Here is a 21,539-nt window from a genome sequence, read left to right on the forward strand (position 1 = left end):
AGAAGAGCTGAAGAAAAAGAACGATAGAACAAGAAAGTGAGAGAAGACAAAATAACATCTGAAGGTGAAAACTAGAAAAGTGTGAGACAATGAAAATGTTCTTATACCCCTTTTCTCATTTTCTGCTTCGGTCAATCTTTCTTTGACTCTTGTCATTGTTACATGTCACTTTTTTGTCCTCTTTTAATCCCATAAATCCTGTTTCACGATCTGTCTTTTTCTCTTTCTTATTGTTGCTCTTTTAACTTCACACCTTCAGGTACAGAAAGTATTGAAATATTTTTTAGGCCTTCAAAGTCGATCAAAGCAGGCACTTTTTAGCATATGGCAAAAACTTTCAGCATTTGCAATAACAGGCCGTATTCTTCAGGAAATGCATATCTAGTGACTTTGCTGCTTTTTGCTTTGATTCACCCATATTCACTCAAGTTATATCAACGCCACTTCAAGGCTACGTCTCAAAAACATCTGAATGCATCTGATGACAAGACGCACTACCATAAGTCACCTCTGCAGGCCAGGTTGATTCCTGGCCGAGACAAACAAGTTCACCCAACAATGTCCCTTCTGAAGAAACATCACAAAGGATTGGTTGAATATGTAAAACATAAACAAGGACTCTGGATACAGCCTGAAAAAAGGCGGCGCACACAAAGACAATAGGTAGACGCACTTTATTCCTAAAACAGAAGCTGCACCATCAGTAGCGGCACACAATTATATGTACACATATACACTCACAATTACCTAAATCTGTTATATAAAATATATAATCTGACAATGTACCTTTAATTCCTCTTCAGAGCTCATTGAGTTACTGTGCGAGAGACTCTGGCGCCGGAGCAGACGGAGGTAAGTCTCATCCACTCACTGTGTGGGACGCAAATGCCCAGGCCAGCTTTCTTCATTTGTACAGCGTGGCAATAAAAAGGTTCTGTACCCTTTGAAAAAATAATTCTAAAAGCAATCTACAGCAAATTCACTTCAACAGCTTCTCTGTACTGTGGTTGAGGAAAATTACACTTTTAGACCAATTCCTTTACAGTGAGATGTACACGCCCTCTAGGATTTGTAATATATAAAAGATATTAAGCATTAAAAATTCCACATTTAAAAACTTACAATAAATAATATATGCAGGCATTTCATTAGGATAAAATTTTCATAGATTGCAATCTACAGTCATTAAAAAGACCATTTATTTGCCTTTATGAAACGTCCCTTGAACATCCAAAATGCTAAAATGGATTCTTGGCATCTGATTGATTGATTGGAAACTTCCAGTCAGTGTTGAGTGAGATAAACCAGGGGAGGAGGAGGAACTCATCCTCCGCGTTTGTCCTGATCGGAGTGTGACGATCCGCCAAATCAAATCTCAGCATTTAGATCCCGTTAAAGAGTTCAGAGCATGTTCATGATAAAGTTGTACATTTGGTTGAGCACCACGAAGTGAACGGGCAGACAGGAGCGCCGGTCCTGGGTGGCAGGGTCACACGTCAGCCAGGAGAGGGCGTTGTATTGCTCCAGCACAAATCTGTCAAGGGGAGGAGGGAAAGGGCGGCAGCGTTAGCGGTGATGTTCAGGCTCTACACAAAGGATCACCTTTAGTTACATGCAAATATGTTCACTGTTGCGTTGACAAAGTGTTTTCCTATGACATTTAACCCTGTAACGTCTGAATAGAAGCTTACCTGAGCACATCAGACGTGTGGTTTGAGTCCAGAGGGTGGGAGTGTTTACTGTGCAGAAGCTCGTCTGATTGGACAGAAGACACATGCAGGTGCAGAGAGGCCTGGGAGAGAGGAAGATGGAAACACATGTCTTTTTAAAAATGCAGCATGCGTTCATGTTTTAGATGTATTAGCTCCATTTAAAGAATTTTTCAGAAAAGTCACTTCAAATTAGATACAGCACAGAAACAAGGACTCTCAGTTAATTACTCGTCTGTAACCGAGCAAGACTGTTCTGCTTCTCAACGGCAGGGTTTGGGGTGGCCTACCTTAAGGAAAAGTGGGCACTGGTTCTGGGCTTGAGGGCAGGCGGACCAGAACCAGTCGGGGAGTGGTCCGGCTTTGGCTGTGGAGATAAAGTAGCCCAGCGCCATCGGCTGCTGCAGGATGTTCAGGGCCTCCTCGTGGGACTCCATGCGGTCGGCACTCTGACCCTGCAAGACAACGCGGACGACCGTTAGGAAGAGACTCAGACATTACCAAGACGGAATCAACAACCTGGAACTGCGTCTCAGTCGGTCTTAGCAGCCTGGCGGTCATAATCAGAGCTGTGTTTTGGTGGAAAGGAGCTTTATAAACTGACTGACCTTGCTTCCATCTCCCCCCTGGTGGTAGTGGGAGCCAGGGGAGTGGACGGGGGAGGTGGTGGGCGAGTTGGGCAGGATGTTTATGAGGTCCGGGTCCACCATGTCATTGTCAAACAGGTCGAAGATGCCCATTCCATCAGAGCCATCTACAGAGGAGAAGAAGGGTTTGTCTCATGGAGGGTCTGAACAGAGCAGGCGTACGTGCTGTGTGAGGGGGAGCAGAGTGTGTGTGGAGTGTGTGGATCATCTGAACATACCGGGGTTAATGGGGTTGAAGTTTATGTCGATAGGCTCTGCGGTGTTTGTGTTGACCTGCACCATGGCTGAGGTGGGGAACACCAGGATGTGTGTGCAGGATGTGTCCTGAGGCGTACTCAGCTGGGAGGTTTGCATGTTGAGCGTGGTGCTGCGACCAAACACCGATCCCGTCGACACAGAATCTGAGAAACAAACAGAGAGAAAAGTCCTTTACACTTCCATTCAACGCGAAATGATAAACGCTCGTCGTGCCTCACTGAGAGTATAGTGTTTCGTCTCCATCTGCTTTTACCTGGCATGATGAGAAAGGAGCCTTGGGGCTCCATGGCAACCAGACAGGCGCTAAGGATGCTGGGAGTGTCGGCAGCAGAGATGCCACACATCCTACACGTTTCCTTCAGACGCTTACTGAGGGACTGCAGGTTCCTCCTGCTCAGGAGAATACTCCAGTCTGGATCAGGGAAGAGGACAGGAGAACAGAACAACGAGGATCAGTTTATTTCTATAACTCCATTCCACTACTCAGCGTCGCGTCACAATTACAGCAGGAAATAGAAAACAGAGAATACTGTCGCGTCTTCACATCATGAGTAATCTAATCTGAACAGTAATCTGTGTGTGTGTGTGTGTGTGTGTGTACCTCTCAGCTCGCCGTGACCCATTCTACCGAGCCGTCCAATCACCACCCTCCATGGCAGTGATGTCACCTGCACCAGGCCCAGACACCAATCCCACAGCTTCTGCAGCCCCAAGCGTCTGGCTGAGCCTTTTTTCCTGCGAGCCCTGTGCACACAACACAACACAACACATCCATCACTCACCCGGCCTCAGCTCAGGGCGGAGCCACAACCTGCACGTGGGAGAGAGGAAGTACCTGTTGGGCACGTCGATACTAATGATGCAGGTCTCCAGCAGCTCTCCATGCTGGTCGGTGCAGGAGGCCAGCAGCCAGCGCTGGTCATGAGAAAGGCAGTAGCCCACAAACAGGACGTTGTACTTCTGCGACGCTTCTCCAAACGTCTCCCCGAGCTCCGTCTGCTTGTCTTTGACCGGTGCCAGGATGAAGGGGGGCGTGTACAGACGCAGACACTCGGGCCTCTGTGCAGAGAGAAGAACACGGTTACAGTGTTAGACAACTTCCTTTAACCTTTTAACGTACTGTAACTCAAAGAGACACACGCCCGGGATGGCAAATTTACCTCGGGGTTCTTCAGCGCCATGTCGATGGCGAGACCGGGGCCGAAGCCCGTCAGAGCCTTGAAGTTGGTGGAGTTGGGCAGCGGGCGGCGACACTGAGTGAACACGGAGAAGGCCAGGGACTTGAGGTGCTGCGTGTAGAGGTGTCGCTCTCCACTGTGCACCGGCTGCAGGAGGTACTGGCAGGGAACGATCTGAAGAGGAAGAGCAGCCACATGCAGGGTCAACAACTTCAGGACTGGGATTGTGTGTATTGTTGTAATAGCTATATAAATAAACAAGACATTTAAGAGGGAAGAATAAACCTTGTGATTATACACAAGTACAACATTAACATTAATGACACAAACTACAATCTGCAGTGAAACAAACAGCTCAGACAGTTTTATCTTTTAACTCTGAAACCTGTTACTTCAAAGCATTTCCCTCCTTCTGGCGCTTTGAATCCCCTTTGGAATGTTGATGCAATTGTGTGATCAGTGTAAATCACACGTGTGGCACTTTCCTCCTCTCTTAGTCTCTCACTAATGGGTCCCCTGCTCCTGCTCGCCCTCTGTGCCGCCTGTGAAGCTGCACTGTAAGAGGCCGGCGCCAACTGATCCGTCCCCCCTCTCTCTCTCTCTCTCTCTCTCTCTCTCGCGCCATTTGTTTTTCATCTCTCTCTCTCGGCTTCTGGCTCCTCCTACCTGCACTGAGACGGCATTCCGGATGCGAGCAGGCAGGAAGTGAAGCATCTCCATGTAGCAGCGCAGCAGGCCCAGGGTGAAGGTGCTGGAGTGGATCTCTCTGTCGGCGTCCTCGTAGCTGAAGGGGTCCACGATGTAAACCACGATGGCCGGGGGGAAGGAGATGGCGTGGGATTCTCCGTCCGTGGGCTTGCCGACTTTGTCCCTCTCCATTGTGCTGACGGGAAAAAGTGAGATCTCAACTTCAGAGGGTTCATCAAGTGTGCATTTATAATATGAATGATGACAACAAGCACAGAACTGAAACATGATCTAAGTATTCTGCTCATTTCTTCCCACAATTCTTTGCATCCCATCGCTCTGTGAGGGATCGACTCTGTTGAGGGACATTTTACAAACTTGCACATTTTTGTAAGTGTTTAAGTCTCAGAGCTGAAGAGCAGCTGGTGATGTAATGCTTCCTCACCTCTCCGGTGCTTCAGTGGGCCCCTGAGGCTGGTTGGTAGAGGGTCCATTTTCCGCTCCGGTGCTCTGGGGGTTTGACTGGGGGCCGTTTTGCGTGTTGCCTTGCAACCCCGCTGTCCCAAAGGGGGAGAAGGAGCTTGGCTTGGCCGAAGCCATCCCCCCAATAGTCTGGGAGCCTGAGGAGGAGGATGGCGGCGTGCTGTTGACCTGGGCAGGCTGGGCAGAGCTGGTGCTGGAGTTTGTAATGTTGGTGCTCTGGGGTCCTGAGGAGGTGCTACAAGAGCTGGGGGTCTGGGAGGAGGAGGAGGCCACAGTGGGGCTGCGCTGGGACAACAGGGAGCCGTCCAGAGACTGCTCAGAGAGATAGGGAGCTGAAAGAGGGGACGGAGAGAAAGAGATCAGTCTGTGGCTTCATACATGGTGAGAAGGAGGTTTCTAACATGCAGGAGGAAAGTGTGTTACCTAGATCATAGCGGCAAACTTGGGCAAAGAGTTTGAGCTTATTAAAGGCTTCATTGTTGGCGTCTCTGGCAGCCATCTTAAGGAACCAGTCACTCAGAGGCTGCTCCGCCATGCTGCGGCCCTCAGTGGCACCGACCTTCAGCACGCCTTCTGAGTGAGTCTTACAGATGGGCCTGTGCTGGCCCAGCTGGCACGCCTACACACACACACAAACAGGGAATATGAAAGTGAAATCATTTGTAGAAGCATTTCCTTTAAACAGAGACGCCCCAGCCTCGTCCTGCCGGCGGCGCTGCATATTTTCCACACACACACACACCTGATTAGCTAAACCAGTTTGGCCTAACTTGATGTGGTTGAGGAGCACAGCCTTTGAACACGGAGCTGCTTTTGTGGACGTGTCAGAGCAAGAGGGAGATATTTAATAAACCACCAGGACATACCTCATACATAGTGCTCAGGTCTTTGAAGAAGATCTTGGCACGGTGGAGCAGAGAGTCGTTCTCTGGGCAGATGACGACATATCCCACATCCCTCTGGGAGCCAAAGGGATCCAGGAGAAGCTTCTCCCAGTAGGGCAGCCCAAAGGGCGACAGCACCACAAAGTCGTACTCGTAACCGACCAGAAAGGTGGGGATGGGCAGAGGCTCCGGAGACTCGTCTGTGCCTGAGGCGGGAGGGAATCCAGGTTAAACTGTCGCTCTCATAGCAATTTAGTAAGAAGATGGATGTGTGTGTGTGTGTGTCTGTGTGTGTGAGGTCATGAGGGAGGAAAATAAAGACTGAACCATCAAAACAAAGCCCTCTTAACTACTGATTAATCTCTTAGGCACACGACTCATTAGGTTTGTTGCTTGCCACATACCGTAGGATCCTCTCCCTGCCATCTTGTGGAACTGTTGCCAGGTGAGCGGTCCCTGAACGCCCCACGAGCGCACACTCCTCTTCTTCTGAATGGTGTCCTGCAGCACCGGCTGGAGGGACAACAACACCCGCAGGACATCCTGAGAGAAGAGCTTGCTCATGTCCGCTGCTGTGGAGACGCAAAGAGAGAAAAGAAAGAGAAGGTTCGACTTGAAACTTCATGTAGTACAAGAAGAGTGAGACAATCAGGCGGTCACATGATAAATAGATACTTACATTTTCGTTTTGGCCATAGATGAAGGCAGGTGCTCTTCACTAGTGTTTCATCTACTTTCCCTCCTGACATGTTGTCCATGAACTGCCTGCCGTGCTCCAGCGCCATGTAGCAGTCGTTATAACAGTCTCTCTCATTCACCCGCAGGAAAGAGCTGGAGGAGCCTGAGCTCAGCTTGGGGTATTCCACGCCCGCCATGGGGGCAAACGGGTTGGTGCACTGATCCTGCAGCAGGAGGATGAGCTCGTCCGGAGGGTTCTCCTTCAGGCTGCCGGCCTTGTGTGTGGAGGAAGCTCGCACTTCTTCGAAGCAGCGCTCGGTGTCCCGGCTGGCGTCCGATCCCCGTCCCACCACGTCCAGCTCGTCCTCCAGGAAAAGCCCTGCTAGTTGCCCGAAGCGCCGATTGGAGACGGCGCTGAAGCCACAGGTGCAGGGATACTGGGCCTCGCCGTTGTCTTTGAGATACACGCCGACGTCCGCGCCCCGGATGTTCATGTTGCAGACGCACACGCAGCAGCTGTCAAAGTTGCAGTCTTTGAACAGGTTCATCACCGACTCAGACAGGATGAGCGTGACGTAGAGGCTGTGGGCCTCGGGGATGGAGGGGACGGTGGCCGGCTCCACCGAGCTGAGGGGCCGGCAGGTGGAGGGCGTGGAGGCGGGCGAATAAAGGTCCGAGTTGTCGTATTTGAGCGAGCCCTGGACGCTCGACGGGCCTCGCGGAGTCCGCGGGGTCCTGGGCGTGCGCGGGGTCGGCACGGAGAACCGCGGCGTGGCCGGGGACGGCAGGATGCCGGTGCCGCTGTTGCTGGGCGGGGCGCTGCTGGACATGAAGGGCGTGTGGGTCTGAGGGGTGTAGGTCTGGCTGTAGTCCGGCTCCACGCTCGGGACGTTACTGTAAGAAGAGAAGCATGAGTTCAGATACATTCAGGAGTTCCACACATCAACAATCCATCACAGTCACTCAAACATCCTAAACACCCAAATAAACAACCAGGGATGGTGACAGCTGTTTCCATGATAAACTGGAAATGAAGGAGTCAGTTAATGTTTCCGTTCTGTCAATACTGTTGTTTAAGTGCCTGAATAAAAGCTTCTTCTGGGGAATGGGAGCTTCTGTGCTCGGTGAACTAAAGGGGTCAATAATGTGCTGATACAAGCTGGCACACAGTGAGGAAGACTGCGGTCTGCTGAGTAAATCTTCTCCGAGCTGCCGGCCCTGCTGACTGCACTCACCTGTCTTTGGTGAGCAGATTCACGTTGGTCACTGGGGGTATGAGGTCTATTTTGCCCAGGGTCCAGCTGGGCGTGTACACACAGTCCTCCGGCAGCTTGATGGGCAGCAGGCACTGGCTGGGCAGCGCCTTCAGAGGGGCGTACATGGAGCAGCCGATGAACGACTGACACGCCTCCGACTTGTACACGAAGGAGAAGTCCTGAAAGCAGAGACGGCGTTTACTCGTCGAGGCCGGTGGGGAACAGCGACGTAAAGCAGAGATACTCGGGACGAACGTGCGCTACCTTGATTTCAGAGGGCTTGGGGCTGCAGAAACCCTCTTCCACCTCCATCTTGAAGTGGTTGTTGATCTGGCTGCCATCCAGCGGCGTGAGGCCGGCGCCTGCCTCCAGGCTGCCGTACTCCTTGCTCCCGGTGTTCATGGGAGAGTAACCCTGCTGCTCCAGGGAGGGAGGGGTGGGGAACATCTGGTGCAGATCTGCTGAGCCTGGAGGAAAGCGGCAAAGAGAAAGGAGAAGAGTTATTGCTCTTCCTCCAGGAGGCTGGTGTACCGTCATTCGTCAGAGATACGGATACTTCAAACGGCTCCTTACTGAGGTTGGACAGGGAGTCCAGTGAAGCCGGTTTAGCTTCCTTACAGCCAAACTTGTCCTCTGTTCCGACTCCAGCTCTTTTGGATCCGGGCTGTACAGACAGGAGGGAACATCACTACATCTGCCTTAACAACAACAAAGACTTTCACATTGTGGCGGGATGAGATTTGCTTTAAAGCACTGACCGCCAGCTCGTCATCAGAATTGAAGATCTTATCCAGATCGCTGAAGGAGACGGCCAGGTCGTACTCGTGGATGAGGCTGGTGGAGGCCGCAGGTTTGCTGCCCGAGGGTCCCTGACCTTCTGCACAGGCACGCATCAGAAGAGAGACGTTTGAGAACACGACACAAAGCACTAAATCACAGAGCACGTTTCATTCAACGTCAAAGCTGAGCGACGCCGAGGGCAAAAAAAAGTTCATGCTCACCGTCGGCTGAAGTCCCGGTGCCATCTTCATTCTGGGATTAAAAAAAGGAAAGATCACAAAATTATCTTCATGTTTTAGGAACATTATCGACAGGCCGAGTGTTTGATGCAACACGATCTGCATGAGTGAATCTGCCTCAGTAACTCACTGTGAGTAGGACATCAATGGCCATTTACAAAAAGCTGCATTAGAGCAACCAAACCACAGGCATGTTGCCACTGTGCTGCTGCGTCCTGACCTGGAGTAAAGGAACTTAGAGCCAGGAATAACCATAAACACGTGTCAGCTGCAGACTTGTAAAACACCAGTTGGGAGGTGCAGCTACAACACGGCAGACACGTCATTAAAAAGGAGGCGTTCCCTTCTGGCTCATTTAGAATAAAAAGACTAAAACATCTTGTTACTCCCTTAGCAGAGGAGGATTTAAACAACTTACTTCCCTCTTTGCTTGTACAATAAAGTTGCTGCACACACACACGTGCACACACGCGCACACACACACGCACACGATGGTCACCTTGTGTTTCTTGCCGGGTTCCCTCTCGGCTCCTTGCTTGTCCTTCTTCTCCGTGAAGCTGAACTCTTCGTCTCCCTCCTCGAAGGCGTAAGGGTCGGCCTCCTCGCCGTGCTCTCCGTCCCCCGTGGCGGTGGCCAGATGACTGTTTCTCCTCTGGGCGTACGTCTTCACCAGTTCCTGGGACACCTTCAGGGGCCGCACGGAGTCCGACATCAACCTGAGAGAGAGAGAGAGAAATTGCACAGACGGAAACTCAGACACGTTGTTTATCTTTGCAGTTGCCACTGTTTCTATAATGTGATGAAGAGAGCAAAGAACCCAGAGCCGATTCTGAAACACTCACTCAGTAACAGAAACCACACTTTCTAGTCCTCCGAATCCAGGATCGTCTCGTATTTTATCCACAGGTAGTTGAGGCGTCGTCAAATTGGAGACCTTCTTCTTGGGCAGCTTGAAATACTTCCAGGGGTTGTGGGTGGAATCTTCGTTGGGATTTATGGCTGAACCCACAAAGACGGTGGGCTCCAGATTTTCATTGTAGGTCGGGGGGAAGGGCAGAGGCAGCGGCATGGGGTCCAGCGGCGGCTCCTCAGACGAGGCCTTCTGGGGCAGCAGGCAGGGCTCCGCCGGCGGCGGGTAGAAGGGCTGGTGATTGGGCGTGGAAGAGTTCTTCATGCCGCCCGCCTCGCGCTCGCCGTGGTTGCAGGGGTGGGGGCTCAGGGGCGGGGGCGGCGGGGAGCCCACGAGGTCGGCGGTGGGTCCGTGCGTGTGCAACGTGGGGGCTTTGGAGGGCGCCGTGTCCACGTGGTGCAGGCTGGGGTACGAGCCGTCGTCCGTGGCTCTTAAACAAAGCCTCTGGGTCTGCGGCTCTAGCGACTGCTCCTCGCTCACAGAGTTGCGGTGGTGGAAAGGCGTTTGGGGCCGTTTCTGCTGCTTCTCCCCCTTTTCCAGCTTCTCTCCCAGCTTGTGCTTGGGGGGCGGCTGGGCGGGCTGGCCTGAGGAGGGCGGGTGACCTGAGGTGCTGTTGGATCGCTGCTTCTGATTCTTATGTCTGAGTGAGAACAACAACACATACACTTCATATCTTCCTTTAACTTAAACTTAAAACAAATGAATCTGTCTCTTGTAAATGTAACTTCCATACCTGGAGCAGTTGCAATGTTCCCTGTGAGTCGACTCCACAAAATCCCAAAGGCCGTTCTTGTCTGCGTCGTCCTCACAGGTCCCGTTGGTCAAGGTAGTGAACTTCCTCCTGGAGAACACAGGAAGGTTTTGTCATTCGATGCTGACCTTTCACCGCTCTAATGACTTCTGAGGATGGAAAAACTGCACACATACTTGCTCCCCGCACGGTTGATGTTGTACTCCTGCCACACCGACTCCACCATCTGGCCGGCCAGCCTGCGAGGGATCTTGCCCCCGTGGAGACTGCCGGTATGAGAACTGTACCCGTCAGAGGCGGAGGAGAGTTTGAGCCACCGCTGTGCGTGCTGATAATCTACCGGGGGAAACAAAAGCAGGCGGGGCCACACGGTTAGATCCTCAGGAAATAACAGCTGATTAATGTGGAAACCATCCGCGTTTGTTTCACAGTCGCGCTGCTTTGACGCCTCACCGGTCTGAGCCTCCTCCGGCGACGTGGGAGGAGTCAGCGTGACGGAGGACATGGCGGGGTCTCGATGAGCGACCTGGCCCTGCTGAGCGCCGCACAGGCTTCCTGAAGAGTTGGCGGCGCCCTGCGGGGCGGCGGCGGGGACGTCCGATAGGGGGATGAGCACCAGGCAGGACGGGTAAACCATCCTCACCCCCGCTGGGGAGCACAATTCATTTATTATAACTTTCTGCAAAACGCATCGCGGCGACTCTTTGCCGACGTCGTTGCCGACTTACCGACGAGGACCTCGACGGCGGCCAGGGAGTCGTCCTCCCAGTCCGTGTCCTCCATCTTGTCTTCCTGGACCTCCTTGGGAAATGGGCTGATGGGGTAAAACTGCCTCCACTCCTCGATGAGCTTCTGGGTGGGGTGGTCGGACATCTTAAAGGCCTGGCCTGTGATGGTCCCGTTCAAGCCGTAGGGACTCAGGATGACTGGAGGGCGGAGAAGAGTCACAACACTTATAAAGCCACGAATAAAGATAGAACTGCTTGAAGGAGAAGTGCAAAGCGATGGAGTTCCTACCTTGCAGGGGATTGGAGCTCTGCTGCGCGAGGCTGAGGTGCTCCTCGCTCAGCCGCTGGAGAGGCTGGTGTTGCGCAATCTCCACGCTCGTACACACGTTGCTGTCGCCGTGCACGAAGAAGGTGAACGCGCACGACAGGTGCTCGCTGCCGAGACGAAAAGGAAACGAGAGTCAAGCGGGTAGAAACACGACGGGGGGAGAACATCCGTCACATTCAAATCAGCTTTTGACAAAACCAGCTCATCAATCAATAATTTCCTCTCTGCGCTTCAGCTCTCTTGTTTGGCTCCGGAGAGTTCCTGCAGCCCCCGGAGGCGTCGCAGGTTAAGAGCAGACTCTCAACCACAGACGACGCTCACTCTAAAGGAATGAGCAGCGCGGGAGGTTGGGGGGGTGGGAGGGAGGAAGGGAGAGGAAGAGGAGGGGGGAGGGGAGGATGTAAGAGGTGCAATTCCAGGCATATCTGGCCGGACACTTTGATCCGCGTCATTAAAGAGAGCTTCCAGGTGACAACTGTTGCCCAAACAGACACGCAGCAGCAGCAAATGGCAAAGGGAAGCTGTCACAGAGCCCTTCAGGCAGATGGGAGCACACCACACACACACACACACACACACACACACACACACACACACACACACACACACACACACACACACACACACACACACACACACACACACACACACACACACACACACACACACACACACACACACACACACACACACACACACACACACACACACACACACACACACACACACACACACACACACACACACACACACACACACACAACACAGGGCCGAAACCGCGCAACAAACCCAGCGAGCCCACGCAAATATGAATCATAAATACATACGGCAGATTATTATAGCCTGGCAAAATAATATCCATCTTGATTTTCTAACTGGTTGTGAGAGGCTTGGCGGGTAAACGGCACTAAAATAGGACTTGTTGACACGGTTGCTGCAAAAACCACAGTGCAGACTCAGCATTTTCCAAAGACTGCCCTGTTTACCAGCCACAGAGGCCGGGGCGACGAGCGAGACTGCCAGACGCTTGTGTGTTGGAGGTGCCGCGCTGCCGCCTCGAAACACAAACACACACTTGTAGACATCTTTGTCCGTAGACATCACTGAGCCGGCGCTACGGGCTCATCGCAACAACTCTCCCGGCGACACTAACATTCTCCGGGAGCGTCCACAGAGCTGCCGGGGGCGACGGAGCCAGAGGGCCGTGCATCACGACGCGGCTCGGTGTCAGCTCGGATGCTTTCCGCTGCCAAAAACTGCCAGACTCAAATTAGCTTCGCAGGGAACTCCTGGATTCCCCGGTTCCGTCGCTCCAACGGCAGCGAGGGAGAGACGAAGAAAAAGTGTGTCACCTCCCAGACGCACGGGAGGGAAGGAAACACGGCAGAACGCCCTGTGTGAGCTGACAAACACTGCAGGGTGTTCACACGGACAAACAAACTAAAGGAGAGACGCGCTGGACGAGCATTATGTCAGATTTCAGACGCGAGCCAATCTGGAAAATATGTCAGCCTGAGGAAGCATTAGGTAATAATCCTGTATTATTGCATCAGGTCAAGAGGAATCTGATTAAATTCCAGGAATCCAGAAGCCAAACTATAATCTAGAATTCCAGGAGGACACCAGAAGCACCAGGGCCCGAGACGCTTCACTTGTAAACGCTCTCCTGTGAGTGGAGTTCAGTCTGACCTCAGAGTTCTTATCGGGTATGAGAGCGACTCGTTCCAATCAGGGGGGGGGGGCACAGTGTCACAGTCACTTCCTGTCATTGTTACGCCGCTGCTGTAGGAAAGCCGGACACATGTTCCGTTTCAACCATATATCTTAATAGGTAAAAGATGTTTCAGACGCAGAAAGCAAACCTGTTGCCTTTAAACATCGCAGCTGCAGCCGGCGTTCGTTCCAGCAGCTGAATCCAGACCGGCGTACTTAGAACCTAACGGGCTGACGGGACGAGAAGTGGCCGTGGGAACGTTAAAGCTCAGGAACGACACCGACTCTCAGAACAATAAGGACATCTGCTTGGCGCGGCCGTCCCCGCTGCAGCGTGTGCCAACTCTAACACTTCATAAACATGTTCTTACTCTCTCAAACGCTGCGTGCACGTATGATCAAAACATCAACGTCACAAACCAAATTGTACACCGACGTCCAACTCATTTAAAGAACAGCTGCGATGCCTTCAAAGTCTTCAGTAAGACTCCAAACCATGATGCAACTCTTCTTATTGCCTATATTAAAGATTATTTGACAATTACGTATGCAGGACCTCCACTGGCTGAAGCTGAAACACGGTGACATCGCTGTGTAGTCGGAGCCTCGCAGCTACGAAGGTCCAGCACACTGCATGCTTTAAGTTATAAGGATTAAAGATCGGGTTGTACCTTTTATTGATGGGCTTCTCTTCCTTCTGGTAGGGTTTGACAAACCACTTGCCGATGCGCACAAAGCCGCGGTTCATGAGGCAGCGCTCCAGCAGGTTGTGGATGGCTTTGAACAGGAGCGTCCGACACTCGTAGGACAGGCCGCTCTCCCACTCGCCATCCTCCTCACCTGCAACACAGGGGGGAAAGGGGGGGGGACACATTAACCCGGATGCTTCTATCACACAAAACCCCACTGACAATAAAAGGACAGGCAACAAAAGTTTGACACTCGCATGGCTTCAGTTCTGTGTGCAGCTGATTAGACGACCTTTAGGTTTATGACAATGACTCCATCAAAGTATTCAGTTTATTAGTTACACACATGCAGATTACAGTCACTCAGGTGTCAAGATCAAAGAGTTATCAGACTGGATCTAAAATCTCTATACTTCTAAATCATACTTGATATTATTTTTGATCGTTTTGTCCGGATGTTACTTGTGGCAATTCTACAAAAAAAAAAAGAAAAGTGTGTGTTGTCAACAAGTAACGTTTCGGGGACGCTACATGATGGATGGTCAGTGTGAGAAGAGTTCCTGTTCACGGACTTTCATAATACAGCTGGAATAAAGACTTTAGTGTTTGTGGTGAATAAGTTTGATTTAAACTATTTTAAGTCATTTCTATTAGATTTTGTTTCATCAAAACAGCAGAAGTTTGAGCCACAGTTGAGAATTGTCATGAAATATGTGAAGCTTCTGTAGTTGACAGGATAAAGCTTCTGTTGGGTTCTCCCAGGTTCTATGGTTGACACACAACTCAGACTCCGACTACTGCTGACTTACACACAATTATCAGTGTCTCCAACAGAGACTTTGCAGGACTCACACATCCTCCCTCTAACCCGTCAGAAACCATGTGCAGATGTAAGGTGGACTTACTCGACAGCTCATTATGAATAAGCTCCGCAAAACTGGGGTCGTCCCCCCACCAGAAGAGCCAGAGCTCTCTGCGCCCCGGGGTGGGGTGCCTCCTCCACACGCTCAGCACATCTGCTGCCAGGCACCGGCTGAAGCTACACAGGATGGGGTCCTCCTCTGTCACGGGGAACAGGATGGGTGAAGATGTGGGTCCTTGCCACACAAAACGCCGCCATTTAATTCCGGTCAGATCGGCCTGAGAGAGAGAAGGAGAGAGAGAGAAACAGTGTGAGGGGAGAACGAGAGAACATGCAGAGCATCGAGCACATCTGCTGGTCACTGAATACTTTAGTAAGTGTGGATCCTGCCTCTGCACACACACAGTGACTAACTCTACACTTTGACACAGAAACTATGTGAAAAGTTAAAAATGTGAGCACTTCCATGGAAAGTTTAGCAACACTTTGTCCACATGTGATCCCACAGTCAGGCCTGGAAACACAACTGTCAACAGTAATCAGCAGCTCTGTGCAGCTATTAAGACCCGGTGACGCACCCAGGGGAGTTAATGTAAAAGCGTGTAATGTACAACACACACAGGAAACCAGAGTGGCTCATGTCCAGATACATGTGTGTGTGTGTGTGTGAGAGAGTGTGAGCGCCGGGGTGTCTCTTTAAACACAGCGCGATGTGTTGAACAGGTTCTGAATCATCAGGTCATGGAACAAATGTTAGCCGAACAATTGTGTAAGCGCTGCGTGTAAACATGCCGTCATGAGTGTGTATATGTGTGTGTGTCCAGCTGAAAGCGTCTCTGTTATTAAATATAGAATGTCGCTTTGCCAGCTGCGGGCCTGATGCCTTCACCGGGCTGCTACTGACGTTACAAAGCTTGTTGCCTGATTAGCCAAAATGGCTTTCTGGCCTCTGAGTGTGGCAGCTAACGCGAGCTAGCAGAGTCTTACCAGGCAGAAGAGGTTGGAGTGGCAGTCCTCCAAGCTGGCCCCGTTTGGTACAAAGCACGAACTCATCCTTTCACTGCGGGGCCGTGACGTTAGAGTCCATTGTCTCAATCCGGCCGCAGGAGCGATAACTGGTTTAGTTCACTCGCTGGCAGGACGATGCTCGCTTGTAATTCTCCCGTCAAAGCGCTGAGCGGCTCGCTAGCTCCAGCTAGCCGCCGCTAGGCAGATAGACAACTTCTCACCGGCGCTAGCCGCCGCTAGCTCGGTAGCTAGGCTAACGTTAGATACCGACAACTGAGAGCATCCAGCTACCCGACACATCAATCCTGTCTGAATGTATTGTCTGCTCTGGTTTAGCCGCAAGCCAGCCGCTACATAACCGCAACATCAAATGGCCGTGATTAACATGACAGAAGCAGACTAAGCTTTAACCGAACACCAGAAAAGTTCTATGCGCAGTGAAAATAAGAGAGCGCAGAGCTACAAAGTTCACCTGAAGGAGCTCAGTCCCTGGCGTGCTAATGCTACTAGCAGCTAGCTGATCTGAAACAATTTCAAAGCAAAGGAACTCTCCCCTCCCCCTGACGCTGCTAGCTGCTTAGCACGCAGGCTAACATACCACAGCTCCAACGCTCCCTACTTGTCTAGATACAACAGTTAGCTGCACCGCCCTCCATCACGGTGCTCCCACAGAGTAAACCTGCGCTTAGAGAGGACGAGACGCCAGATTCGCCTGATTAGTCATCGGCTCCTCTTATCTGCTTGATCCATGGCTCCTGCAGATTTCCATTATTTCAGTTCATGGATTGAATTCTTTAATGGCGGCCAGGAGGAGAACTCTGCCTCCCGGCTCCCATTGGCTGCGCTGCGTTCAGGGGGCGTCAGTCGGCTGCGAGCCCCATGACTTCACACTTTACCAGAAGAATACACATTCACATATACATACACCTGTCAATTAAAGTGGATAAGTAATAGGAGTAATAATGATAATAACAAAAATAACAAAAAATAATAAATATGAATGATAATAAATATAAGTACAAATTAAAAAAGTATATATAATTAATTATTTTTTATTTTACAATACTATAATTAAATAATAATGCAGGCTGCTTCCTTACAAATGCTTCATTCCTTCAAATTCTTTGTTGTTAACTAACTAAAATTCTTTTCATTTCATTTTATTATAAAAATTACAATCACAAATGTCACGATAATCTCGAATTAGACACAGTTACCACAAACACATATCAAGTTCACCTTAAAGCTATTAAATCAATAAAATGTAACAGGAAGGAAGAGTTCAGATTCAAAACAGTAACATCCAAACACACAGCAGGAACAGATACTATTATTATATCTAATTATTATACTAATTATAAAATATTGCAAGCTTTCAAATCAAGTGATGGGTGAAAGTAGAAGGAGAAAGTTTATATTTAATGAGCTTTGTGTTTGGCCTTATATTGTTTATGGATCATGTATCAATGCAGAAAGTAGCGTCTTGTGTCTTGTAGTTTTGTAAATGATATATTAACACAGTGATATATGAATACGCGTTGAATCGTGTTATCTAACCGAGCCTTTCGCTTGTGCATTGAATTATAGTGGTTGCATAAAGTATCTAGGCCAAGTGGTGCAGGCAGGATGAGGGCAGCACTGATCCCTATGGTATTTATCACACTAATGGCTTCATAATAACACTCTACTGCAATGTGCACGTGTCCTGGAACTTTTGAAATAAATACTTTTGTCAATCGGAACTGACATTATCTAATAAGAACCGTTCTTTTCTCCTTGCATTGCATATTTCTTATCATTCGGGGTATTAGATAAAACATCCAGGCACGCTTCCCCCGCCGTCATAACAGACTATCATAGCATGATTATACCTCCAGGGGGCGGAATTTCCGCGGAAGTTTACCCGAGAGATCCTCCCCAAATGGGCGGAGCGACCGATCCGGCGAGAAGTCAACAACATGCCGGAATCTGCTCAGGAAACAGAAAGTGAGAGGAGCGTGAGAGACATGGGGCAGAGCGATGGACGGGACCAGCCTTCTCACAACATCGTGTCTGTAGTCTCTCAATTCGCTGATGATAATTTAACGTTTGTGCGGGTAGGAAGCTGCTTTGTGTTCCTATCTGATCAGAATTTGACTTGGTTGTGCTACACGTAAAAGCAGAGATCCAAATGTCATTTTTTTGCACTTCTTGGACAGGTGATGTAAACAGACACCATTGAATCATACTAGACCGGCTTCCCCTAATCAGTAATCGCCCCCAAATAGCTTCTGGACTTCTCAAGATCCAGTGACTGAACTGATGCCCCTGTGCCACTACAGCATCAGTCTGTCCTCAGAGTTACTGGTATCATCTGTCATTCTGTCACATCTAAACTGTCTGTCACTCTCTTGTCTCCCACACACAGAACATAAGCACTGGGCTGGCAATTGCTGGCGTTATTGTAATGTCAAGGAGTATCAGACTGGTAAGAGAGAAAGGCCTTGTTGTGTCAGTGAATGCACCTGCACACATTACATCACATCATTAAAGCTAAAAACATTGGGGTCAACCCTCTTTGGTTTTGCTTCTTCACCTGAATCCCAAATTAAATGTTGTTGTTATTTACAAGCTGCATTTTCGGATATTTCACACCGGGACTTTCATTCCGTTTTTTTACAGATCACACAATTTCATGCAGCATCTGAGATCCCGGCTCGTTTTATCGAGAGGAACGTCAGCCTCAGAGGGAAAGTTTGTACCGTCACCGAAAAAGGACTGGAATTGGAGCATGTCCCAATTTATGTACCGGGCCTTTCTCCATTACTTTCAAGGCAAAAGGGTAAAGAGGGGATCCTTTGGAATTATGAAGGCATGCACCTGATTCAAAACACTTAATACAGTTATCTGTTGACTTAAGTGTGTCACATAGGAAGCTCCCTACATTATCTTGACCTTAAATAAAAAAGCAAGATGTTCTATTCACCACTTATAATCTTTATTGATGACATAAACCCCTCATGTTGTTTCCATTACCAGCTCAACAGCATGATAATGTACAATGTACAAAAGGCCCTGTTTCTGAAATCCAATTAGGGTTTCCCGAGGTTATACCTATACACACAATGTCAGTGTGACTCAAGATGTCATTTCTGACCTTGCCCAGAGTGGTTTTGACTTGTCAGCTTGTTCGTTACAACCAACCAGTTGTCTTATGAGATCACAGTACTCACTTAATAATATAAGCTGTCAGCTAAGGCTTTATACAGAATGCCCCATCAGCAACTTGTGTAAGAACTCACAGGAACACAACCTATTTCAAATATTACCTTTGCCCTGTTTGACTTTAGATATTCATCATTTGTGATTGCAGCTGTCACACAAAGCTAATCAACAGGTTTCTATGTCAAAGGTTTGCTTTGTCAGACTCAAGCCAAACCCAATGTATTCTACAGTTTGCACAAGCCCAGGGTAAGATAACACTCCATACGTCAACTATAACCTGAAAATGTACTTCCTTGTCTTTCTCAGGTGTGTGCGTGTCTCCGTTGGTGGTGCATCTAGCAGGGGTGGAGTTGACTCCAGAGGGGCGGGTGTGGCTGGAGAGACACTTGGTCCCTGAACAAAGAGTCTGGTTTAAACTGATCAGCCGAGAAGACAACATACTCCACTGTCTGGTGTCTCACAGCAGGGTGAGGAACGTGACAGATTAGATTTTATGTTATATATTATTAATCGATAAGTGAACTAAAAGAAATTGAATCGATAGTAATTTCATTTTCATCCATCCAGTCTGTATACCTGCTGATCCATGCAAGGTCACAGCAGGAGTCTGTCTCCACACAATATTGAGAAATGTGTTGCTGCTTTTCTCTGCCATTCAAAATGTCCCCTTTATATTTATTAACTGTTGATAAGACAAAACAAGACATTTATCCACATCACCTAGGCTCTGGGAATTTGACACTGTGACATTTGATAACCCAAACACTTAATCAGTAATGTTTAGACCGGTTATGATCAACGAAAAATGTCAAGCCAATGTCCGAAAACAATTAACCTTTCCCTTTTGTATCTTATAATGTCCCATGTGATATGATAAGTAAGACATTTTTAAATATTGTATGCCAGGAGAGACGTCAGAGTGAAACGTTTCCTCTCTCTCCCATCTCCAGCAGGGGTCAATGTGGAGCTACTGTATGAATGATGAGGTCCTGAAGCTGGGTCTGGCTCGCACTGCGCCTGTAGCCGGAGTCCTGCCCAACTCTCGCCTTTACTGGCGTCTCCACAAACGGCTTCACAGGGCGGAGGTCAAGGCTGAGAGAAAGGGGCGGGGAATCTGGAAGGAGGACAGCCTATGGGAGAGGCTCTCCAGGACGGTCAGGGAGAACCCATTTTTCAGACTGGTGAAGAGGCTCTTTAAGAGGACGTGACTGATGGATTCAAGGCAGAGGCCAGACAGGATTTTGTTGCCTTTGAGCTCTGATTTAATCAAAACATGATGTCACACTAAACCATAAAGAACACAGACCAACCACATCCAATGTCAACTGATGCATCAACACAACTACTTTGAAGAAGGACACTTGATCATCTATCATTGATGGGTCTTGATGTTACTGGTGACAGATGTGCTATGAAGACACTAATTAGTCTGATATTAACTGACTATGTACACAAGACTTTACATTCCCTGTCACATCTATGTCAAATGTCAATTGCTGTTATTTCTCCTGTAGTTTGAATTGATAAAAATGGTTTGACAAACCACCGTCTCAAATCCTGATACTAATCCTTTGGCTTTCTCTTCCCCCATTAAACCAAAACCCTAAATCCCTCTGTCTCAAGCACCGCCTCCTCTGATTGGTGTGTGTGGGACGCCCCACAAACATAAGAAGGGGGTGGGGTATGTTATTGGTGTTCAAAACGGAGGGGGGTCCACTTGTCCCTCTCTGAGATCACTGTTGCTATAGAAACACCAAATGTGAAAGACAAAGCGCATCACGGGCTAAACTCTATATTGGCCCCCCTCAGACCCCATGGGAGCCCCTGTGTGTATGTGTGTGTGTGTGTGTGTGTAGGAGTCTTTAAGGACCCGTAAAGAGGATCCTTTTAGACATAATGTGACCAAGACATTAGAGTACTTAACCAGCAATACACAAGGGAGCGGACACACAACCTTTCAAATGGATCAGATTGTAGTTTTGTAACACTATGGAAATGCTGAAATGAGAAAATGAGAAAGAAATCAACTGACAGAACAAAACACAAAACTTTTTATGACTGTGTGTTATTTGTTTTGGTAGTTAATGATTGTTGTGCATCCTGTAAAACTCTTTTTCCAACAACAAACAATAAAATACTGTAGAAAGATATGTAAGATGTGCAGGATATACGACACTACAAAAAAAACACAACATACAATAAGACAATAAATAAGAGAAAATACAATAAATAGATGAAATGCAAGATTATGCAAGGGTGCAAAAATGAACTCCGTTTGCAATAGAAATCTATTGCTAGGAATTCACCTTTTACTTCCGCGTGCTGTGGTTATTATCAGTGCTTCATCCAAGCAAATCAAAGGAGGAAGTCTGGGGAATGAGGTCAGACTGAGTGATGTATGTGTGTGACGGGGTGAGGGGGGTCCTGAGGTAATCACTCCAGTGGGCACAAGGAGATTAGAGTGGAGAGAGAGAGGGGAGGGTCAGCGGGGTAGAAGGGGATTTTGGATCCATGCACAAAGAGAGAGGAGGAGTCACAGTGTAAGGG

General features: G+C 49.2%; 2 protein-coding genes across 3 annotated transcripts; one reads left to right on the forward strand and one right to left on the reverse strand.

Moving 5' to 3' along the window:
• Positions 1–668: 668 nt before the first annotated feature.
• Positions 669–16,599, reverse strand: LOC142995426 (mediator of RNA polymerase II transcription subunit 13-like). Its single transcript, XM_076146476.1, has 30 exons — positions 15,768–16,599; positions 14,824–15,058; positions 13,901–14,069; positions 11,478–11,623; positions 11,189–11,386; positions 10,914–11,108; positions 10,637–10,796; positions 10,443–10,550; positions 9,642–10,349; positions 9,299–9,515; positions 8,782–8,812; positions 8,539–8,657; positions 8,354–8,444; positions 8,045–8,247; positions 7,760–7,959; positions 6,526–7,418; positions 6,251–6,418; positions 5,829–6,052; positions 5,386–5,581; positions 4,925–5,294; positions 4,459–4,675; positions 3,775–3,966; positions 3,450–3,673; positions 3,216–3,358; positions 2,868–3,026; positions 2,575–2,757; positions 2,318–2,463; positions 2,000–2,164; positions 1,692–1,792; positions 669–1,534 (listed from the first exon to the last, which is right to left on the reverse strand). The coding sequence occupies exons 1-30, from the start codon at positions 15,831–15,833 to the stop codon at positions 1,402–1,404; spliced, it is 6,360 nt and encodes a 2,119-aa protein (XP_076002591.1). The 5' UTR covers positions 15,834–16,599; the 3' UTR covers positions 669–1,401.
• A 1,094-nt stretch (positions 16,600–17,693) lies between these two features.
• c18h3orf33 (c18h3orf33 homolog (H. sapiens)) lies at positions 17,694–20,534 on the forward strand. Of its 2 annotated transcripts, none has more exons than XM_076146501.1 (5): positions 17,694–17,884; positions 18,196–18,255; positions 18,450–18,609; positions 19,299–19,459; positions 19,946–20,534. In XM_076146501.1, exons 1-5 carry the CDS (start codon positions 17,747–17,749, stop codon positions 20,198–20,200), a joined length of 774 nt encoding a protein of 257 aa, XP_076002616.1. In that variant the 5' UTR covers positions 17,694–17,746; the 3' UTR covers positions 20,201–20,534. The 2 variants fall into 2 exon arrangements, with proteins under 2 accessions (XP_076002616.1, XP_076002615.1); XM_076146500.1 differs by having other exon boundaries at positions 17,696–17,884; positions 19,943–20,534.
• Positions 20,535–21,539: the final 1,005 nt, after the last annotated feature.

The sequence above is a fragment of the Genypterus blacodes genome, unplaced genomic scaffold, assembly GCF_046128005.1.
Source record: "Genypterus blacodes isolate CSIRO-AG114 ecotype Tasmania unplaced genomic scaffold, CSIRO-AGI_Gbla_v1 ptg000032l_1, whole genome shotgun sequence".
In the NCBI taxonomy this organism is placed as follows: domain Eukaryota; kingdom Metazoa; phylum Chordata; class Actinopteri; order Ophidiiformes; family Ophidiidae; genus Genypterus; species Genypterus blacodes.